Raw genomic sequence first — 21,607 nt, 5'->3', positions numbered from 1 at the left:
AGGGAAAGGAGTGACCTCTACTGTCACTGGCCTGAGGCCTCAAGGCCTTTGGGGGATGGGGACTGATCCTTCCCGGGCAGGGCGCACAGCGGGCCCACTGCTTGGGGACAGGGCAGCTGCCACCGGGCCGGCTGCTCCTTGCTTTCCATCTCTAACCTGACTTCACAGTCAGGGCACCAGAGGAGAGACACCCCCGGTCCACCAGGCCAGTCTGGGGAAACCAAGTCAGGTGGGGCGGCTCCTGCCATCCCGAGGAGCGTGGGCTTCCCCAGACCCTTGGCCTTGAGGAGAACTGCAGAGGCTTCAGGCGGACCGAGAGGGAGCAGGGCTTGCAAGGGGTCCAAACCTGCCGCTGTGGTGGACGGTGGAAGGGCGGAGCCTCGGGGTCTTCTAGAACAGTCTGCCGAGCGGCCGCCTTCTCTCCACACAGGCACAGGTTGCCTCCACGACTCCTTGCCAAAGCCCGAGGCTGGGAAGTGACTGGCAGTCACCACATCCCAGGAGGCGCCGGCAGTGACCTCGGTGCCCTGGCCTCCGCCTCATTCCCCTTTTCCTTCGGAAAGCTCATGTGATGGACAAGGAAAAGGAGAGCTCTGGACAAAATCTTTCATTCTCAGCCTCCATCCCAACTAAATTAAAACTAATAAACTCCCCACTTAACAAACCCACAGGTCAAAATAGATGTTTAAATTAAGTCTTAAAAAAAATGGACACACAACTTTTTTTTTTTTTTTAAAGAAATCCACGTTCTTTTATTTATTTATTTATTTATTTATTTATTTATTTATTTATTTATGGCTGTGTTGAGTCTTAGTTTCTGTGCGAGGGCTTTCTCCAGTTGCGGCAAGTGGGGACCACTCTTCATCGTGGTGCGCGGGCCTCTCACCATCGCGGCCCCTCCTGCTGCGGAGCACAGGCTCCAGACGCACAGGCTCAGCAGTTGTGGCTCACGGGCCCAGCTGCTCCGCGGCACGTGGGATCTTCCCAGACCAGGGCTCGAACCCGTGTCCCCTGCATTGGCAGGCAGATTCTCAAGCACTGCGCCACCAGGGAAGCCCCACACAACTTCTTAAGTCCACCTCATAAGTGCCCCAAACCAAACTGCCCCAAACCCAAGAACGTTAGCCTGGTTTTAAGACACAGGAAGGACGCAGGGTGTTGCCCTCCACACATCTGGGCTGGTGGCCCAGGTCACCCATTGGACATCCCCTGAGCTTGGCGGGAGACTCAAGGCAGACGGGTGGCAGGGAGCTACAATTTCTAGATGCCAGTGGCCTGGCATCTCTGAGAGGCGTTCCACCCACCAGGCCCACACCGGGGAGCTGAGTGGGCTGGGAACCAGGGGGCTCATCAGGGAGAAGCAGGTGACAGACACCAGCAGAGGAAGGTCAAGGGCGGGTTATAGTCAGGTGATGGAGACATTCTGAACACTTCCTGTTTCTTTCCCAATTTGCCTCACAAACAGTAGGTGCCCCAGAAATAGTAATTAATCTATCAAGCCCAAGAGATCATGTTCATCATACCTCTCAACAAAATCATCTCACAACTGAACTCAGCTAAGGAAATTTGTTAGCAAAATATTTATGACTAGACTCTGTTACTCTGGGTCCTGCTTGCTCTCCCTCTGGCCACTCCTTGAATTCCTCCAACCTGTGACTGTCAGATTCTTTCAAGCTCTGCTGACTAAAGCCGGGTACCCCGTCGCCCCTTCTCTGGGGTGACTGCAAAGCTCCGAATCTGTGTGTGAAATCGAGGCGGGGATGGTGGCAGATGAACTGTAATGCAGGGCGAGGGTGACTGGTGCAACTTACGCGTCTACACATACACATACATGGATATAGAAACAATAAAATATTTTAATTCTCTTTTTACAGGGCCACAGGCTTCCTTCCGTCCGGTGAACCACAGCGGGCACCTCTCTCCTGCAGCTACGAGGTGACAGAGTGATGAGGTGCCTCCATACAGGTTGTCCCAGTGAATCGGTGCAAGTAGCAACGAAAATTCTGCACTAACAGCCCTGGGGACGTGGTGATGCTAAGAGCTGTTGCCTCTTCGACTGACTCAGCCTCAGCTCCAGGTGCAGTTGGTCCCAGCTGTCAAAAGCCTCAAAACACCAATCATGCGTCTTACCCCTATTTTGGATTTTATAAAACACTTTATATAGATAGGTAGGTAGATAGATAGCACAATAAATGTGCCTGTGATGCACTCTAACATAGAGCACAGGAATACACACCACGGATCCCAGCCCCACCATCTCCACAGTGGGGAAAGTGCGAAGGTTCGTGTACACGCAGGACGTGATGGCGGAAAGGTATAGAACGTCACGTGCCACACCTTTCCACGCAGCCCATCTGAGTGAGAGCTTGTCTTCTTTGTCCCATTGGTGCTAGGAGCAGTAACAGAAGCAATGTCATTTTCTAAGGGCAGAAGGTGTCCACCTGGTACGGAGAGAGTGACTGCTATCCAGAGATTATCTAGAAACAATTGCCGAGGGTCAGCCTGGCTCCTGACCCCAGGCTGAGGTCTGCTCTGCAGAGGGTGGGGCTGGCTTTGCAGGTGGAGGGCTGATGTGGCATCTCTCAGACACACATACTCTCACACTCAGCCATCCGCTCCAGAGGAAAGTGCACTTCCAACAGCGGATACAAAAATAGATTGGCACGCTCTTTTGACACACTGAGGGTATCTTTTAGAAGCTTTCTCCCAACTTCTGCAAATTCTCTTCCCCAATCTGCTCTAGAACTTTGCACTCCGAGTTGGAACAGGGCTGGAGAGAAGGCCCTGGACCACGCCTGCCAGGTCTGCGTGTGGTCGCGAGGAAGTCTGGGTGAGGCCAGCTAGGAAATCTGGTGAGTGGAGAGCTGGGGGAGTCATCTTCTGCATGGGTCTCCCCTTCCTGGCTGAGCAGTGAACGGTTCATAGTCCATCTCGGCTGGCCAGACGGAAGACTCCCTGAAAAGTTTCTGGTACTGCTTCTACACAAAAACATGTCGAGAGGAGAAAAGTTTGCTGTGTTGAGTTCTATTTTTGCATTTCCAGTAGTACATGCTGCCCCCGCGAGCTCAGGGGAAGTGGTCCCCGGCCCTCCTAGGAGGCCTGTGCTAGGAGCTCTGGACCAGGCGTCTGTAGTGGGGCATGACTTCGTGCTCCGGCAGATGAAGGGCAAATTCCAAGGCCACCAACACCGGGAACTCAAAGGCAATCAGTTCTCGTCTATTCAGCCGGAACTTCTCTTCCAGTTTCTGGCAACAGAAATAAAGGAAACCAAAAGCCTTTTAGCTTTGAAATAAAAATCCTAGGTTTTCTCCACGTGTAACCTCTGTATCCATCAGCCAGAGAGTGTTTACAGAGAAACCCGTTATGGGCAAGACTGTGGAGGAAGAAACGGAGGCATCAGCTGTGATGGAAAAGGACTCGTACCTCCCTGAGGACCCACAGTCTGCCGGGAGCCTGAGATACATCCCGTGACTTCATTACATCTCTTGATAATCTCACACGGTCAGTGTTACGTTTATCTCTATTTTACAGATGGGTAAACAGGGTCAAGAGGTTAAGAATTTGTCTAAGGTGACATGGGCAGCAAATTGAAATGCTGAGATTCAGACTCAGCTGAGACTCAAACTGTACCTGTCACAACTAGGTTATTCAAGCTTAGAGGTAAGACTAAAACCATAGCAAATCATCTATCACAACAATATCCACGTGGGAGGTTTAGGATTGGGGGGGCTGGTTATGTGTAGTTTGGTCCTTTCATTTTACGCCCGAAGACCAAGTCCTGGTGAGGCTGCCTCACTTTCAGAGCATCACGTGGCTTGTGTGTATCTGACTGGGCTGAGCCCACGCCCAGGGGCTCCCCTCCTGCACTGCCTCTCGGTCCAGCTGCTGCCGGAGTAGGAATGGAGAACAATCAGGGTGAGGGTGGGTAGGGAAGGCCTCATTTTAGCTAGAGTACATTCCGCTTTGACTTGAACTTAGCTTTTGGCTTCACTAAAAAAAAAAAAATCTCAACACCAGAGTAGTAGGCGACTACTTTCAGATTATAACTGGGTCGGGATCTTGCGTTCAGTTAATTGCCACTGCAAACGGCCTGTCAGATCGTTACCCTTATATTCTGCATTGGTACTATCAGCATTGCTGGATGATATATTTCTCAACTATGAAATGTGTGTAACAGCACACTTGTAAAGATTCATTAGTTCAGCTATTATCTATGTAAACCTATTGATTCTCAGCTCAGATTTGGTATCCAAACATCACCTCCATGGTCCTAAAAGTGTTTACTACACAAATTAGATGATTCTGTACCATTTCTTCCATGGATGGATGAATGGATAAACAAAATGTGGTGTATACATGCAGTGGAACATTATTCAGCCTTCAAAAGGTAGGAAATTCTGATGAATCTCCTGATCTGTTGGCTTTATTGTACCTCAAATTTTCTATGAATACACTGATTTTTTTTTTCGGTTGCGCCGCGCAGCTTGTGGGATCTTAGTTCTCCCAACCAGGGATTGAGCCCAGGCCCTTGGCAGTGAAAGCGTGGAGTCCTAACCACTGGACCGCCAGGGAATTCCCAGAATACACTGAATTTTAAAAACAGGCATTCTTGTATCTGTCCAAGAAGATCAGTGTTTCCTTGCTTTAAAGGGGCTCTACTTTATTTTTTATTTTTAAAATTTATTTATTTATTTATTTATTTGGCTACACTGGGTCTTTAGTTGCCGCATGTGTGATCTGGTTCCCTGACCAGGGATTGAACTTGGGCCCCCTGCACTGGGAGCGTAGAGTCTTAACCACTGGACAACCAGGGAACCCCAAGGGGCTCTATTTTAAAAGGAAGGAGATACCACTCAGTCAAGCCCATGCCCTTCCCCAAAAATGTAAGCAGCCGAGGCCACAGGAAGCCAAGGTGTGTCTGATGGATGTTCTGCAGGTCACACCACCCACAAGACCCCTGGCTATTACAGTGGTTTCTGTGGCTTGGAGAATAAGCTCACCCTCGTGGTGCCTAAAAGTGTATTTTATGGCTAGACCCAATACTGGGGATGTTCAGTCTCATCAAAGTGGCCTATCCCTCTGTTCTAAGACAGCCTGAGATGCGGGGTCTGACATCTGATGCAGAAGGGCCGACCTCACAGCCCTGGTCCCTTAGCTGGTACTAAGGCTCAGAAGTCTCCCGGGCTGGGTCACCAACCAGGCTCTTCTGAGAGACCAATGCTGGCCTGGAGTGCATGCTCCACCCCCCCACCCCCAACCAGCCAATCAGAACTCAGCCCACTTACGTCAATTAAATGCTTGACTTCATGTTTTTTGAGGTCGCTTCCAATTTTGGCTGCTAAGAGCACGCACGCCCCGGCACAAAGCTTCCGGTTGTGTTTGTTTAGCTTTCCCTTGAGGGCGAGCTTCTCAAAGTAGACAAAGGCCATGGCCACCGTGGGCTCCTCGAGGCCACAGTCCTCCTGGGCAAGCTTCCGCATCTCTCGCTTCAGGCTAGAAAAAGACGGGAGGGAGGGAAGAGTCTTATCAGAACTTGGAGTTTCGGGTGATCCCAAAGAAAAAGACTACCCTGTCTTGAAAGTATTTTCTCTTTCATTTCCAGAAGGGCGGCGTGGAATGGGATTAAATCCCTATGAGTGAGAAAGTTACGTTATATGTGGCCAACAGACTTAAGTCACTGGGAATTTGAACCCTTCTCTGTTGGTCAAGCTGTACAGACCACGTCCAGATGGGACCATGTTGAGCCCAGGTGGATAGCTGAGGGTCCGGAAACTAGGAGTAGAGCCGCCCACAGTGACAGAGGGAAACTAAGGTCATTCCAGAGAGACAGTTACTCGGATAAATTAGGTACTTGGTATCAGCTCTGCCGAAGATCGCTTATGGCCACTACCTATGGCCGAAGAGGGGTTAGACTAAGAGTGCAGGAACCAGCTTACTTAGGAAAGCTGCCCAGACAAAATATGAATACTTAATTTTTCTCACCTCTTTGGCTAGGAACGTGCCAGAATCAAAACAGGATTGGGATACATAAATGTATGAATGTTGGCACATGTTCCAACACTATGTTTGTGTATACGCTAGCCTCCATTACTACACACACACACACACACACACACACACACACACACACACATGCCCTGAAATCTTGCTGTCCTGGCACACAGACACAACACAAGTCAGCTTCTCTCCAGCCCAGCAGGGCCAGTCCTCTCGATTACTGGGCCGGAAGATGTGGGTCACCACAAGGTCGATCCAATCAGCTGCAGGGGAAATTTGGGCCTGATTTTGCTTTGGCCGTTTTGCTGACTGCTTACATACAGGGCTTGGCTGTCACCTCTGGACAGACGGTTGTGGGTAAAAAGTTATCTCAAACCCTCTGATACCAACTCTGTTCTGTTTTGCCTGCATTTGAGAACGCAGGGAACCGAACGTTTCTTATTCTCAGTTTTCCATAACATAAATCTTACTGAACTGTAAGCCACAGATAGTATGAAATAATTCTTTCATAAGGAACCTCACTCCAGATCCTTGTCAGCTTGTGTCAAGGGCTCCGCCTCTGTCCTGCCTGCCTTGGCTCGCTCACATCTGGGCACCGGTCAGCCAGCACCGGACGAGCCTCCTTTAGCTGAACGTGACCATGTTTCACTTCCCCAGAACAACAGAAGACCCACGGTACAAAGCACGAGCTCAGTGCGTGCTGGGAGAGAGGCCTGGGGGAAAGTTTAGGTGGGCGTTCATCCCCACGTACCTCCTTATTTTGCTGAGTGTTAACTTAATGTGAGGAAACTTCTCCTTGAAGGTCTCATTCATGTCCTTCTTGAGATCCGAGGGCTTCACGTAGTCGATCACCGTGGTCTGAAACAGATGGGGCGACACGGGTCACTCCTTAAAATACTGGTCATGGGTATAATCAAGTGCAAGTTAGAGCCAACTTCTAACACCCTGCACCACCAGCAACAGGGAACTCAGATGAGGGCCACCTCAAGGGCTCTGTTGGATGCAGGAGTCTGACGGGCAGGGCCTCTGCAGGTGGATGGAAACCAAACCCCGTCCATCAGCAGGACAACACTTAGAAATCGTCAGGCGTCTGTGCCTGGCAGAAAAGGGAGACTCTCTTAGTGCCCGTGTTTCAGCCTGTTGTTCACAGAGTGTGATATCTGGACCCTCGCAGATCTGGGTACAATCCTCATGACCATCATAAGTCATCTGGCTGTGAGAGGTGTATTTATTTAATGACCCCCAACCTCAGATTCCACATCTGTAAAAGGCAAACAGCAACGGCGCCTACCTCGTACGGCTATTTGGAGAACTACGTCAGAAGTGCTCTGTGCAGTGCTTGGTATACAGCAAGTGCTCAATAAATGTTAGCTACTGGTTTTTTATTTTTTTAATTGTGGGAAAATACCCATGACATAAAATTGACCATTTTTACCTTTTTTTTAAAAAAAATTAATTAATTTATTTATTTTTGGCTGTGTTGGGTCTTTGTTGCTGCGCACGGGCTTTCTCTAGTTGTGGCGAACGGGGGTTACTCTTTGTTGCGGTGCGTGGGCTTCTCATTGCGGTGGCTTCTCTCGTTGTAGAGCACAGGCTGTAGGCGTGCGGGCTTCAGTAGTCGTGGCTTGCGGGCTCTAGAGCACAGGCTCAGGAGTTGTGGCGCATGGGCTTAGCTGCTCCGCGGCATGTGGGATCTTCCTGGACCAGGGCTCGAACCCATGTCCCCTGCACTGGCAGGCGGATTCTTAACCACTGCGCCACCAGGGAAGTCCATTTTAACCGTTTTTAAGTGTGCAGTTCAGTGGCATTAAGTACATTCACCATACTGTACAACCATTACCACCATCCACCTCTAGAACTGTTGTCATCTTGCAAATCTGAAACTCTGTCCCGATTAAATGCTAACTCCCCATTCTCTCCCCCCAGCTCCTCCTGGAAACCACCATTCTACTTTCCGTCTCTCTGAATTTGACTACTCCTCATAGAAGTGGAATCACACAGTATTTGTCCTTCTGTGTCTGGCTTATTTCACCACGCATGATGTCCTCAAAGTTTATCCATGTTGTAGCACGTTTTAGAATTCCCTCCCTTTCTAAGGCTGGATAATATTCCATTGTAGGTATATAATGTTAGCTATTATTAACAGTCCCGTGAACCCTGAGTTCCTCCTCCTCCCCTTCCCCTTCCTAATTCCATCCATCCTGAAAGACCGGCTCCTTCGAGCTCTCTCTGCGTACCCTGATCTCCCTTGCTTCTCTGTGCCTTACACTATTAACTCTGAATTAAAACTCAGTCTGGTGGGGAGGGATAAATTGGGAGATTGGGATTGACATATACACACTACTATATATATAAAATAGATAACTAATAAGGACCTACTGTATAGCACAGGGAACTCTACTCAATACTCTGTAATGGCCTACACGGGAAAATAAAAAAAAGAGTGGATATATGTATATACATAACGGATTCACTTTGCTGTACACCTGACACTACTACAACATTGTAAATCAACTATACTCCAATTAAAAAAAAAACAAAACTCAGTCTGGCTGGATCTCAGCAGAGTAATCTTACCCCACCTCCTCAGGAACATACTTTCCAAGGGCTGCAACAACGTGTGATGCCACTCCTGGCTGGTTACGGGCGGTAACCTTTGTCAGGCAAAGCCAGAGAAAGAAGAAACCACACACTGTGATGAGAAGGCCGGTTCCCGTGGACAGCTACTGCCAGCCTTTCCAGAAGACACGTCCAAGGTCTCCTCAGCAGCTCTAACAAAAGTTGGTGGCTTTCTGTGAACACCCCCATTCAGAAGATGTTTGGTTGGACACGGTTTCAGAACAGGCACATGGAATGTCTCTGGTGTCACTTTTATAACCAAGAGCAGGCAAACAGCCTGCACGTCCAAATTCACACTGATCTCGGTGGCACCTTCTTTGCTTCTCTGGCCAAGAAAGGCAAACCACAGTCCTATTAACGCACACGATTCCACCAAGCTTGTTCAGAGCTTTTCCACTTCCGGGTGGAAGTGGACTCGGTGGGTGCAAAGCCACGACTTCCGTCTCGGAGCTGTGGTCTTTCCAGCCCAATCAGGAAGGCTGTCCCTCAGCCGACCCAGGACACACCCATCTGGTAGCTGCCATGTGTCCCGGCAACGTGCCGGTGAGGAGCTGGGAAGTAGCAACCAGCCGTGGAGCACGTGTGGACACGTGCGCGCACACACGCATGGGCAGTGCTGCTCTGCTGGGCAATGGGAGCGGGGTGCACACATTTTATGGAAGCCACTTACTACCAAAGTCCAGGAGAGTGGACGCCTTCCCTGTGGCAGCTCTCCAAGCCGTGTCTGTCATCCCAAACAAACGTCTCCTCTGGGCTGAACAGGATGTAAGATTTTTCATTTAGGAAACAGGCAGCAGGACGGGGTACCCCATCTAACACACTTACCTCAAGCTGGGCCCATCAGCCAATCAGCCAAGTTTTCTGTTTCCTAAATACCCAGTACCCCCTCCCCCTTTCTCCCACCCCTCCCCACATCCTGACCTCCCAGAGACAGCCCCTCCTGCTCTTCCTCTGCAGACGACCGTCGCGAGGTTTGCAATGATGTGAGCAGGTTCAAGCAAAGATTTGCCAGGTTTTGCTGGGGGCCAAAGCTGGGTGAGCCCCCAGCAAGGATATGCCAGGGGCTGGAGGAGGTGGGGTTGTGTGGGAGGTGTCTGGATCCCTCCCTGTGGCAACCGCAGCAGCCCTGCTATTTTCTGTCTTAAACGTAGATACACGCAACGCTTCTCTTGAAAGAAGGCTCCCACTGTCAAAAGAGTGCCTTCCAGCCACCTCACGTTACAGAGGAGGAAACAGAGGGTCAGAGAGGTGATGGGGCTTGCCCCCACTGAGGTAGGGCACACTGGTTTCCTGCTCTTAATCAGACTGAAAGAGCACGGGTTAGTAGCAGCAGGGAGTAGCTCCAAGAGGCTGGCAGGTGGAAAGGGTTGGGGACGGTGGTTGGCAGGTCCATCTCCAGCGAGTCAGGCCTAACCTGCAAAATGTGGCTTAACCTCCCTGAGCTGAGTCTCACCTTCCTCTTCCCTGCACAAGGTAAGAATACCTGACGGGCTGCTTCAGAGGTTTATCTCAAAGATCAAACAGAGAACACGATGTACGTGAAGGACACTGAAGAATTTTATCAAGAGGACAACAGGGAGACAGCAGCAAACAAGTTCCGCTTCAGTCCCACTGAGTCAGTGTCTGAGGGTGACGCCCTGCTCTCCGCACCGTGATCTTGCCCAGGTGATTTTTATGCGAATCAGATCCTCCTTGCCTAGGCTGCAATGCCACTTCTGCAGGATCATCTTCTCTAAACCCCAGTGATTCACCTTCACTATACACTATGGCTTGGATATCCAACCCCCTTCTGGGATGCCTTGACGTACTCCCCGACTCCTTTGCAGCTAGAATTCCAAATACAATTACAGTTCTTCCTATCCCATGCGCTGGTGTCAGAAAGCAGAGCTGAAGCAGAGGCTGGGCTTCTGCTGTTTCTGCTACCAAGAAGAATAGCTGCAGGAGCCCTAGAGTCCCACTTTCCATTTTGTGGGTGTAGACCACAGTAGGGCAGCATGGGTCTGGATCCAGTAGCAGTGGCAGCTTCCTGACCATGGAGGTGGCAGTACTGTTACATCCAGAGCTGACAGCCAGTGCAGATTCCCCTAGTGACCTGGTTCTGCAGTATGGTTTTGGGATCATTCCTGAAACCCCAACTTAGGCTGTTTCGTCAGCCTCCCCAGTGACTCTATAAGCTGTTTAGTACCCTGGAAGAAAACGCCTTTCTTCTTAAACTAGCTCGAGTGGATGCTGTGCTTCATAACTGAACCATAAGCGATGCATACACTGTTTTCACTGATGGCATTTACTGCTACTGTAACAGGACCTTACTGGGGGGATGTGGGATAGGGCAGAGCTCTGCTTCCCCTAAAGGCACCGATGTCATCAGTTCACCGCAGCACTGGGGTCCTCCCACGCCACTTCCTGACCAGTCCTCGCTTTAGAAGGGCCCCGTGAGCACCAACAACCCAGCTCAGCTTGCAGCCCTGGAGGTGGGGCAAGGAGGGCTCCGGCCACCCCCAAGCCCAGACCTTGCAGGAGAGACTCTTATTTTTACAAGTAGCCTCATCCTAGCTCTTGGGATACGGAGCTGGGACCTACTTTTCCTGGCAGCAGGATGAGTGGATAGCTATATTTGTTTCCATGCTGGACCCTGGAGAGGGGTGTAGAAGGAGGGCCAGTGAGCCGATGCTATGAGACCCTTGGCTCAGCACCCGGCCCCCAGCGAGGGCTGCACGTGGCCAAGCCCTCAGGTTCATGTTCTAAGTGGCAGAATTCCTCTGAACCCCAGCTCTGCCCCTGGAGGTACAGAGGTGGCACTCAGTGATGCCTTCTGTGCGGGGTTTCCAGCCACAGGGCCGTGTCCTGGTGACTGCTCCCCGCGCCGGGCAGAAGGCTAGCTGGCAGCCTGATTCTCCATTTACCGATCTCTTTGGCCATCACCTGGCTACTCTCTTCCCTCAACTAGATATAGTACATTTTGCGGGTGAGAGGGTCTCTGCAAACTTCCATCTTTCTGTCAAGGCCCCCCATTTCCTGACCTCCAAGCGGCCAGCAGCCCTGTCCTCCAGGGGGGTGTGGCAGAGGGAGGGTGGATCCACTGGGAAAGGTACAGGACGGACACAAGCCAGCGGGGCCCGCATTCCTAGGGGTTGGCAGCGTCAGGAAATCCAAGGGCATCTGGGGAAAGTGGCTGTGCATGCTGACTGCTGAAGGCTTGCTATGCCTGGACCTGAGGCAGGTGCCCAGTAATAGTCATTCTAGTTCACTTGCTTACATATATTTTGGGGGGTGAGGTAGGCTGGCTTCTGGGGCAACGAAATGCTGCAAGATTCAAGACGGCAGGAGGATGGTGGTAAATCTTGGATGTCAGTCTGAGTGCCTTGGAACACAAAAGTGGTTGTATCCGTGTCCAGTGGCTGCTGTAACAAAGTACCACAGACTTCGTGTCTTAAACAACAGAAATTTATTGTCTCACAGTTCTGTATGCCGGAAATCCAAGATCAAGGTATCAGCAGGGCCACGGTCTCTCTGAAACTCTCCCTTGCTTCTTCCCAGCTTCTGGTAGTCCCAGGTGGTCCTTGGCTTGTATATGCATCATTCCAATCCCTGCCTCCACACGGTGTTCTCTCTGTGTCTGTGTTCACATGGCCATCTTCTCTCTGTGTCTCTGTCTTCTTAGAAGGACACCAGTCCTATTGGGCTAGGGCCCACCTTGCTCCAGTATGACCTCATCTTAACTAATTTACATCTGCAAACACCCCATTGCCAAATAAGGTCACATTCTCAGATACTGGGGTTAGGACTTGAGCCAATCTTCTTGGGGGACACGATTCCACCCACAGCAGTGGTGTCGCTTGTGATGGAGCTGCTGTGCAACCTCGCTGTAGTCTGATCTCAGCCCTCCATCCCAGGCTGGATGCAGCGTCACCCCTGCCTGTGAAGGCCCCGCTCTGCCCCAGGCAGCAGGTTCTGGCCTTGACCTTGGTCTGAGGGAGCACGTCTCCTCTGCCCCCACCTCCTCCACCTCCAGATGGCTCTGGCTCACTCTTGCTCTCATCTCTGCTTCTCTGAGCTGCAGCTCAGTGGGGAGGATCCAGACTCTGGAGCCAGATGCCTGGGTTTAAACCGCAGCTTGGCCACTCAGCATGTGGGCACTAGCGCAGGCGGCCTAAACTCTCTGTGCCTCCATTTCTTCATCTGGCTTCTCCGTCACGTGCTTTATGATGATGGCTGCAGGGCACCAGACGTACGGGCTGCTCGTGCTCAGCTGCTCGGGGCACGCGATCAGGGTGGCTGAATGGGTGGCCCCCAAAGCGACAATCTGCTCCCAGGCCCTTGCTCAGACAGGGCCTTGCAGGCACGCCGCACCTGGAGCTTGCTGCTCCAGACCGGCCTGCTCGGGCCAGGCGCCAAGTGTGGGAAGAATAGCCCTGAGCCCAGGACGAACCCTTCGGGTAGATTCCAGAGGGATGACAGTCCTCACTGCCCTCAGCTCTGGTTCCCTCTAGGAAACACTTTCTGGAACGTAGCACGACTCCTCTGCATGGTCCTATCTGTCTGGAGGGAGCCTTACAACATCCTTTAGAGGCTGGACCTCCCCACGTTCCCTCCCTCCCCAACCCCGAGAGACAGTCGTCCTCTTTCCAATGACGGGGGTGAGCCGAGGCGGCAGTACTGGAGGCTGAGCTGCCGGCGCGGGTTACGGTGGGCCCCCAGCCACCCGTTCGTTCTGGCTCGAGAGAGAATGAATGAAACGGGAGGCCCATGCTTTGTTCCAGGTCCCCTATCAATCTAACTGCATGGTTTACAAAGACGCACAACGCCTGGGTTTTGCCAGTGCGCGTGCGTTCCTATGAATCAAAGTGCTAATAAAGGGGCTGCGGTCCCCTACTGGTCTGGTAACAGACCGGGTGACCACTGTGCTCAGTGCCACCGAATTCCAGGCCACGGGATTTGCCAAGTGCAGGGGTCCTTGCGGCCCCAGCAGCGGCCGACAGCTGGGCCCGGCTGCGTGAGGGACGGGCAGCTCCATCCCTGGTGTCTGTGATTCGCAGGGTGGGGTGGAGCGAGAGGTCACTTAAATGCACTTTCTCGCAGCTGCCTGGCTGTGGGGAAGCTGTGTGTGCACAGCTGCAGAGAGAAGAAGGAAGGTCAGCTGGGAGGAGGAGACCGTTCCAACGAAACGCAGACGGTCCAGGAGATGCAATTCAGAAAGAGAGGCAGGCAGAGTTAGGAAAGGCCCAGCATGGGGGCTGGCGCCACACACCCCTTCTGAGGTAACAGGAAACGACGGTAAGACCACAACCTAGTTCCCCAGCTGGAAGAGTTTACTGCGCCGCGCCGAGGCACCCTTTGCTTTTTACCAAAACAAATAAAGGCTTGGACTCATCATGAGAGGAGGGAGGGAGCCTCCACAGAGCTGACCTTGGGCCCCATTCTGGCCCAGGGCACCACCAGGATGCCCTAAAGGGAAGGCCCCCCAGGGTGGGGTTGGGGTGCAACAGGAGAGGGTGGGAGGCAGCAGGTGTGCGCTGGGGGTGCGTGCACCCTAGTAACAGTGCTGGAGGAGAACGAGGGGCTCAGAGCTGACAGGTTGCGTGCTTCCACTCGGGGCCTGGTAAGGCTCTCCTTGCTTTCGTCCCCACCTCCAGGGCTCACGTCTCCCTAGGGACTCTTAGAGCAGCTCTGAACTGATGTGAGCTTGCTGTCGACTCTGCTGACGTTCCCCTCTGGGTCAGAGGAGGCTCCAGGGGGCAGGAACATTCCAGAGGAGCCAGGTTCCAGCCGCAGGGCTACCTGAAACCCAGGAGGCAGCAGGGAGCTCGGGGCAGGTGTGCGGCCTCTCTGAGCCTCACTTTCCTGGCTTGTGAAACGGAGGATACAAGGCAGTGATGTCTGCAGCCCTTTCCGGGGCCAACAGCCAGCCTCCGCTGCACTTGCCTGACATCCACGGGGCTCCGAGCCCAGTTGGGCACCGGAAAGCACACGTGACCTGCTCGCTAAGGAAAGCAGAGCCACGGCCCTTGACGAAATCTATCTCACCCCACACAGCTGGGCGTTTTGGCTGTTCTGTGTTTATTCCTTTTCCCTGAGAGGACTGTAAATCACAAGGAAACTACGGGAATGAGTGCACAGACCACTCGGCCTGGGGCTGCATTTGTTGCTATTTCTACCCATCGGATTCCAAACACAGGATCCTGGGTCTGACCTCTGCCCCTTCCCTTAGGCGAGCAGCTCTTCAGGTTCTCTCACTGAAATGAGATGGTTCGCAAATCGAGGAGAGGCACACAGGGAAAGCTGCCTTTGCGGCAGGATTACACCACCACGTGGACTGGCCAGGTGTGCAAAGCACGTTCACGGTTTCAGACATGTGTCGAGTGTTTACCTGGTACTACAGAAACTTCTGGAGTAGTGTTTCCACCCACCTGAGATAACAGTGGGTGGACGTGGCCCTGAGGTCACACACACCCCCAGATAGTATTTGGATGCACTTTTAAATGCATGCTTCTTAAAGGGTGGTCTCAGCGCACGAGCTGATGAACTGTGTTTGCAGTGTCATGTTAAAAACCACAAAGTGATCATCAAAAATCTGAGACAAATGCAGAGAAAGGGAGCAGATGCTACATCTTGGTTGAAATGTAAAGCAAAGTTTCGTTTCATATTATTTTTACAAGAAAAAAAAGATTAAAAAAAACCCCACAATACTGATGCATGCTACCACATGGATAAACCTCAAAAACATTATGCTAAATGAAAGAGGCCAGACGCAAAAGACCGTATAGTATATGATTCCATCTTCATGAAATGTCCACAATAGGCAAGTCTATAGAGACAGAAAGTACACTGGTGGTTGCCTAGGGCTCAGAGGATGGATGGGTGCTTAAGGGTATGGGGGCCTCTTTTTGAGGATGACGAAAATGTCCTGAAATTGACTGTGGTAATGGTTGCACAATTTTGTGAATATACTAAAAACCATTGAATTGTACACTTTAAAGAGGTGAATTGTATGATATGTGAATTTTATCTAATAAAACTGATACCAAAAAACCCCAAAAATCCCAAAACCCAAACCCAAAACAGAAAACAAAACCCACCACGATGCAATAAGGCATTTTATTTTTACACTTACATCAAAAGCTGGCAGGCCTCAAAGCCCCACTGCTCAGCGTTTGTGCAGGCACCTGGCAGGGAAGTTCCAGGGCCCCTTCAATTCTCCAGAGAGGCCCAGCAATGGTGTTTTTGTAACGCTGAACTACTTTTCTTAAAGAGGGTCTCCCGAATTGAATAAGCTTCAGGCATCTGGAAACCTGAGGGCCTGGAAAGAGCCTTGCAAGGGAGGGGCCCCTGGGCTCAAGGTGCTTTAGCTTCTCAATAAATCCACCTGCAGACAGGTAAGTAAGTGCCCACGTCATCCAGACAGCTTTCAGTGAAAAAGAAATATGGAGGGAAAGCAGAATCCAATCTCACGGAAGCCTGGACTAATCTCCTTTATTGTCTTCTATTCCCTCCTGCTCAGTATCTCATACTGTCCTGAAAAATTAAGTTCTAAGATATATTCCCACAACCCTGGGGAGATGCTGAAACGGAAGGAGGGGCTTTTCTATGAGTCCTTAGATCGTAATATTAATAAAAGAATGGGCACTGTATCACAGAGATCAATCCAAGAGACATCCTCTGGAGACTGAGATACCTATAGATATCACAAAGGTTGTGAGTCAGCTTTCTTTCTGTTGTCAATACAGTTCGAGAGGGCTTTCTTCCTGGGAAAGGAAAAGGATCCAGAAATCCCTTCACAGAACGTTAATTTTGTTGGCATTATCTCAGTCAGTTCTCTTTATTTTCTCCTCTTGATTGCTCTCCACACCCATAAGGGGGGGGGGGGGAAACCACTACCGACTTCAGCTGCCAGGTTCTAATGATAAATAACCGCTCTCTAGTGAAACTTTAATTATAGGCCAGGAGGCACAGGGCAGGAAGCACCGGTTCTAGTGGGAGGCCTCTGGCCCCCCTCACTGCATTGAGAAACCATATGAAGCTCAGGCCCTACAAGAACCTGCATGTAGCCAAGAGGCTCGACATACTTTCATGTTTCGTGGTCACCTTCTAGAAACCGTAAGGCCAAAACCACGGGGGCAGCTGCAGTTGGATTTCCACATCTGCACCAGGAATTTTTTTTTTTTTTTTCCGTTCAAACCTCTCCTTTGCCCTTTCACAATGGCTAATACTGGGAGTGACTTGCTTGGATCAAAGTTAAAAAATACAACTGTAACTACAAATGCAAGATCAGTTTCAAAGGGTTCCACTTAAACTCTGTAAATAACAGCCTTCTTTCTGAGCCTCGGGGAATGTTCAGCTCTGGAACCCTCCCACTTTAAGGCACGTCCCAGCAGTAGCAATGACTGGCCTTTTTATCTTCTACTGAGAACAAACATGAACGAAAATATACCTTCAACTACATCCTGACTGGTAAACGTCACCTCCACTGACTCAGAAAGCCCGCTCCTGGTATTTACCCAAGAGAAATGAAAATGTATATCCACAAAAAGACTTGTATGTGAATGTTCATAGCAGCAATATTCATAATATTCCTAAGTTGGAAACAACGCAAATGTCCATCAACAGGAGAACGGGTAGATAAATGATGGTATATCCATACAATGGAATCCTACTCAGCAATTAAAAAAAAAAAACAAACTACTGACACATGCAACATGAGTGAATCTTACAGATGTTAAGTTGTGTGAATGAAGATAGATTAAAAAAAACACAGTACACAATTCCGTTCATATGAAGTTCCAGTAGAGGCAAAACCAATCTTTGGTGACAAAAGTCAGAACAGCAGTTGCCTTTGCTGGGAGGGGGTATGAAGCAGAACACGATGGAAAGGAGGGAGCTTTCTAAGGGGATAGAAGTGTCCTACATTTTGGTCAGAGTGTAGGATACAAATTCATGGAACTATACACTTAAAATTGGTACGTTTGATTAGCTATAAGTTATACCTTAATATGAAAAGAGAAAAAAAATGGCAGGACTTGCCTGGTGGTCCAGTGGTTAAGACTTCGCCTTCCAATGCAGGGGGTGCGGGTTCGATCCCTGGTCGGGGAGCTAAGATCTCACATGCCTCCCGGCCATAAAACCAAAATATAAAGCAGAAGTAATATTGTAACAAATTCAATAAAGACTTAAAAAAAAAATTGGTCCACGTCAAAAAAATCTTAAAAAAAAAAAAGGCTGCTGCAGGATTTAATGGGGTAGCTCAGCACGGTAAAGCTTGCTTGATTCTGTAGAGGCCATGCCAACACCTCAGACCCTGAAATTCCACAGGTATAGGATACCCAAAACCCAGGACAACAGCCCCTGGTTCTCAGATCTGGGCCTCTGCTTGGCTGGCCGAACTTAAACTGCCCTGGGGGCCTCGCGGGGACAGGCATATGGAAGCAGGACCCCAGAGGCCTTGGAGGTTACCATTTAGGGAGGTGTGTGGCGCTGCTCAGTCAGCCTGTGAGGGACTTGCTGGTTCCCGTCCCCAACTTCCACAGCAGGGAGCCGGGGAGGGGGAGGGAGGAGCGGGGCTGCACACGCTTCTCACAGGGCTGAGTCCGCCTGCAGGGGGAGCCCTGCCAACCATGAGGGTTCACCCCGCAGCAGGAACGCTCCAAGCTGTGTCAGCTCTTCCTACCCACCTACAGGCCAAGATGTGCCCCAGACCCTCAAAGAGGGCCTTTAACAACCTGGATTCGACAACCCTGTAGCTCCCTCTGTCCACCTTGGTAGCGGCGCCTATTGACAAGTGCAGCTCCCTGAGCATGGGGTCAAGTTAGCACAGAAAATTTGTCAGGATCATCATTCTATTGACTTCCGTGTGTGTGTGTGTGTGTGTGTGTGTGTGTGTGTGTGTTTGTGTGTGTGTGTGTGTGTGTGTGTGTGTGTGTGTGTATAAAGGGCAGTGACTGTTACTGTTAAAAATATCCATTTTACACAAGGTCAACCTCTTGCACACTTCAGGCTCTTGCACATGGGGCCATCTCCCCAAGGCCTGGCAGTCCTCTCCCCCCTCAGCGTTCACTTTTGCATGTCTTCAGGGGAGCCTTCCTTGAGGCCCACCTCCAACCCCTAACCCTCCCTGTCATTCCTCACCACTTTTCTAAGACGATTCCTTCCTTACCCTCCTCACTACAGTGACTTGTGTACTACTCGCTGTCTGACTTCTCCACTCATTTTAAGGTTGAGAAGAACGGGGTCGGTGGCTGCTTTGTCCTCCACCGTATAAGGAAGCACCTGGCCTGGCATATAGTAGGGCCTCAGTCAATATTGGTTAGATGGACAAATTCTATACCTGTTACCCAACACACAAAATAAAGCAAGCAAACCAAAGCCAAACCCCCTACCCTTGCTCCTGCAAGTTCAATGCCAAAATGCATGTGAAGCCACGTCTGCTTCGAGAGAGGAAGTCTCCTGGAAGCCAGTCTGAGGCCGTTTGTAACTATGACATGCACGTCAGTGCTGAAAAGTGGACGGCCCACGTTTATCAAAGTACCAACATCTGTGGCCAGAGCAGAAGGAGATGTAGGTCTTATGAAGCTGACCAGGCAAATGCAGTTCATGAGCAATTTCATTCTCTAAAAAATGGACGGTTACAGGAAGCACAGGCTACAGATTCAATGTAGTGAGCTGAAAAATGACCCACTTGGGATCATAAAACGAGGAGGGTAGGACATACACACTGACTTGGCAGGTCATCTAGCACACTGTCTGGTGGAGCGGGGGAATGATCTGTCTGCACAGGTGTGCACATGTAGACTACAGCCCAGAACCTCGGAGCTCACAATTAAATCATTTAAAGAAAAAAAACCAAAACAACCAGAGCCACACTGGCCAGACACCAGGCCTATAAAAGGAGAGGTCAATGCTATCACCAGACGTAACATGACTACAGAAGAGCGCCCCTCCAAACCCCAACGCCAATCAAAAACAGTGCACCTTCTTATTCTCTTGGTTACCTAGAAATCTGTTAAACTGTTGGCCCAGAGAATCATCTTCACATTTTACCCTGAGGTCGCGGGTTCTGCCAATGGCTGCTGAGGGACGTGGATTCAGAGGCGCAGTAGGAAGAGTACTAAGCCCAGGGTTCTAGCCTCAGCCCCTCACTTCCTGTCTGTCAACTCTGACAGCCTCACTCAGACTCCCTGAGCCACAGTTTCCTGCCCAAATTACTTAATAAAGTGAACTTTAATAAATAAAGCAGTGAACAACATGAAGAACCCTTACTGTTACACAAGTCACGAACTTTCACTTGCTCCCTCCACGACATCAGGGTAAGGATTCTGGTCATTTACTGGACATTTATTATGTGCCAGCTGATACGGATAAGCCCTCGTGTTTAGAAAGAAGTAAATAAACTAACAGGTCATAGGTAGAAAAAAAATAACTCTACATGGCTCTGGTTTTGCTTTCTGTGTTAGGAGTTGGAGAATAAGGATAGGAGAGAGAGGAGACGGGGCAATTTTAAACAAAATGCCTTTGGCAATTCATTCTGATTCAATGTGGCATTTTATTTTATTTTATGTTTTAAAATGTTTATTTATTATTATTATTTTTTAATGATATTTTATTTATTTATTTAATTTATTTATTTTTGGCTGCGTTGGGTCTCCGTTGCTGCATGCGGGCTTTCTCTAGTTGCGGCGAGCGGGGGCTACTCTTCGTTGCGGTGCACTGGCTTCTCATTGCGGTGGTGTCTCTTCTTGCGGAGCACGGGCTCTAGGTGCGCGGGCTTCAGTAGTTGTGGCTCGCGGGCTCTAGAGCGCAGGCTCAGTAGTTGTGGCGCACGGGCTTAGTTGCTCCGCCGCATGTGGGATCCTCCCGGACCAGGGCTCGAACCCGTGTCCCCTGCATTGGCAGGCGGACTCTTAACCACTGCGCCACCAGGGAAGCCCCTAAAATATTTATTTATTTATTTTATTTTTGGCTGCGTCGGGTCTTAGTTGTGGCATGCAGGATCTTTCGTTTCAGCGTGCAGGCTTCTCTCTAATTGTGGTGCACGGGCTCCAGAGCGCATGGGTTCTGTAGTTGTGGTACACGGGCTCATTAGTTGCTGGAGCGTGGGCTCAGGTGCCCCGTGGCATGTGGGATCTTCGTTCCCAGACCAGGGATTGAACCCGCGTCCCCTGCATTGGAAGGCAGATTCTGAACCACTGGACCACCAGGAAGTCCCTCAGTGTGGCATTTTAGAATGATCTCTGAGCTATCTGCCAAATTACAAGAGGATATACGTTGAAAGTGAACAGCGAGGGCCTGAGTTCTGCCTGGTGTTTCTCTGCCGTCAGCTACTTGCCAGATGCTCAGTGAGAAGAGAAGCTGGGGGTTGGGGTGGGGGGGGGTCCCACTGCTGAGAACACTAAGCTTAGAGTGAGTGCATGGGGTGGGGTCCCACTCTGGTCTTTGCAAACACAGGAGCCTAGAACAGAAAAAGGACCCTCTGCTCACTCCTGGGGCCAGGGCTTCTGACATCAGCCGGCAGGGGAAGAGCAAGGGAACCAGAGTAGGACATTTTCAGCTGCGCTCGCCCCTCCAGGCCTGGCAGGGGGGCGGTGGGGACATCCTGGGTCGGTGCTCTCTACCTGATGGTGTGTGTGGCAGGCCTGGCGCGGTGGGTTTCTCTAAAAGCCCGGCTCCCACAACCCCACAGCAGCCCAGGCTCTGCCCACATCCAAGTCAGGACAAGTCTGCCCAGTGAAAGTACACAGGACCCTGTCAGGCCCCACTGGTGTCTGGAGAAACAGCGGCCAGAGTGGTGGGAAACGGTGGTCTGCCAAAAGCAGAAACCAAATTACACAAAGGGAAAGAGAGGAAGAGCCTGTGAAATAAAAACAGCAAGGAAAGGTTTTGCATTTAACACCCACATTGTCCTACTTTCACTTTCCCAGGAGATGATTCTGTCATCCAGAACCCAGTGCCAAATGTTTGCTCAGAGTGTGTGCGGAGGCCTACGGTCACCGAGGAACTCCAA

At 50.6% G+C, this 21,607-nt stretch overlaps 1 protein-coding gene across 1 annotated transcript in view; it reads right to left on the bottom strand.

The window, feature by feature from the left end:
- Nucleotides 1-1,836: 1,836 nt before the first annotated feature.
- CABLES1 (Cdk5 and Abl enzyme substrate 1) overlaps nt 1,837-21,607 on the bottom strand; it is a 107,277-nt gene continuing 87,506 nt past the window's right edge. Inside the window, exons 8-10 of the mRNA XM_059893905.1 lie at nt 6,749-6,855; nt 5,286-5,493; nt 1,837-3,245 (exon numbers count right to left, since the gene is read on the bottom strand). Coding sequence (XP_059749888.1) covers nt 3,105-3,245; nt 5,286-5,493; nt 6,749-6,855 — 456 coding nt within the window. The 3' untranslated portion in view covers nt 1,837-3,104. The remainder of the gene's footprint in view (nt 3,246-5,285; nt 5,494-6,748; nt 6,856-21,607) is intronic.

The sequence above is a fragment of the Balaenoptera ricei genome, chromosome 14 (genome assembly GCF_028023285.1).
Source record: "Balaenoptera ricei isolate mBalRic1 chromosome 14, mBalRic1.hap2, whole genome shotgun sequence".
Lineage (NCBI taxonomy): Eukaryota > Metazoa > Chordata > Mammalia > Artiodactyla > Balaenopteridae > Balaenoptera > Balaenoptera ricei.
This window is presented reverse-complemented; position numbering and strand designations above follow the sequence as displayed.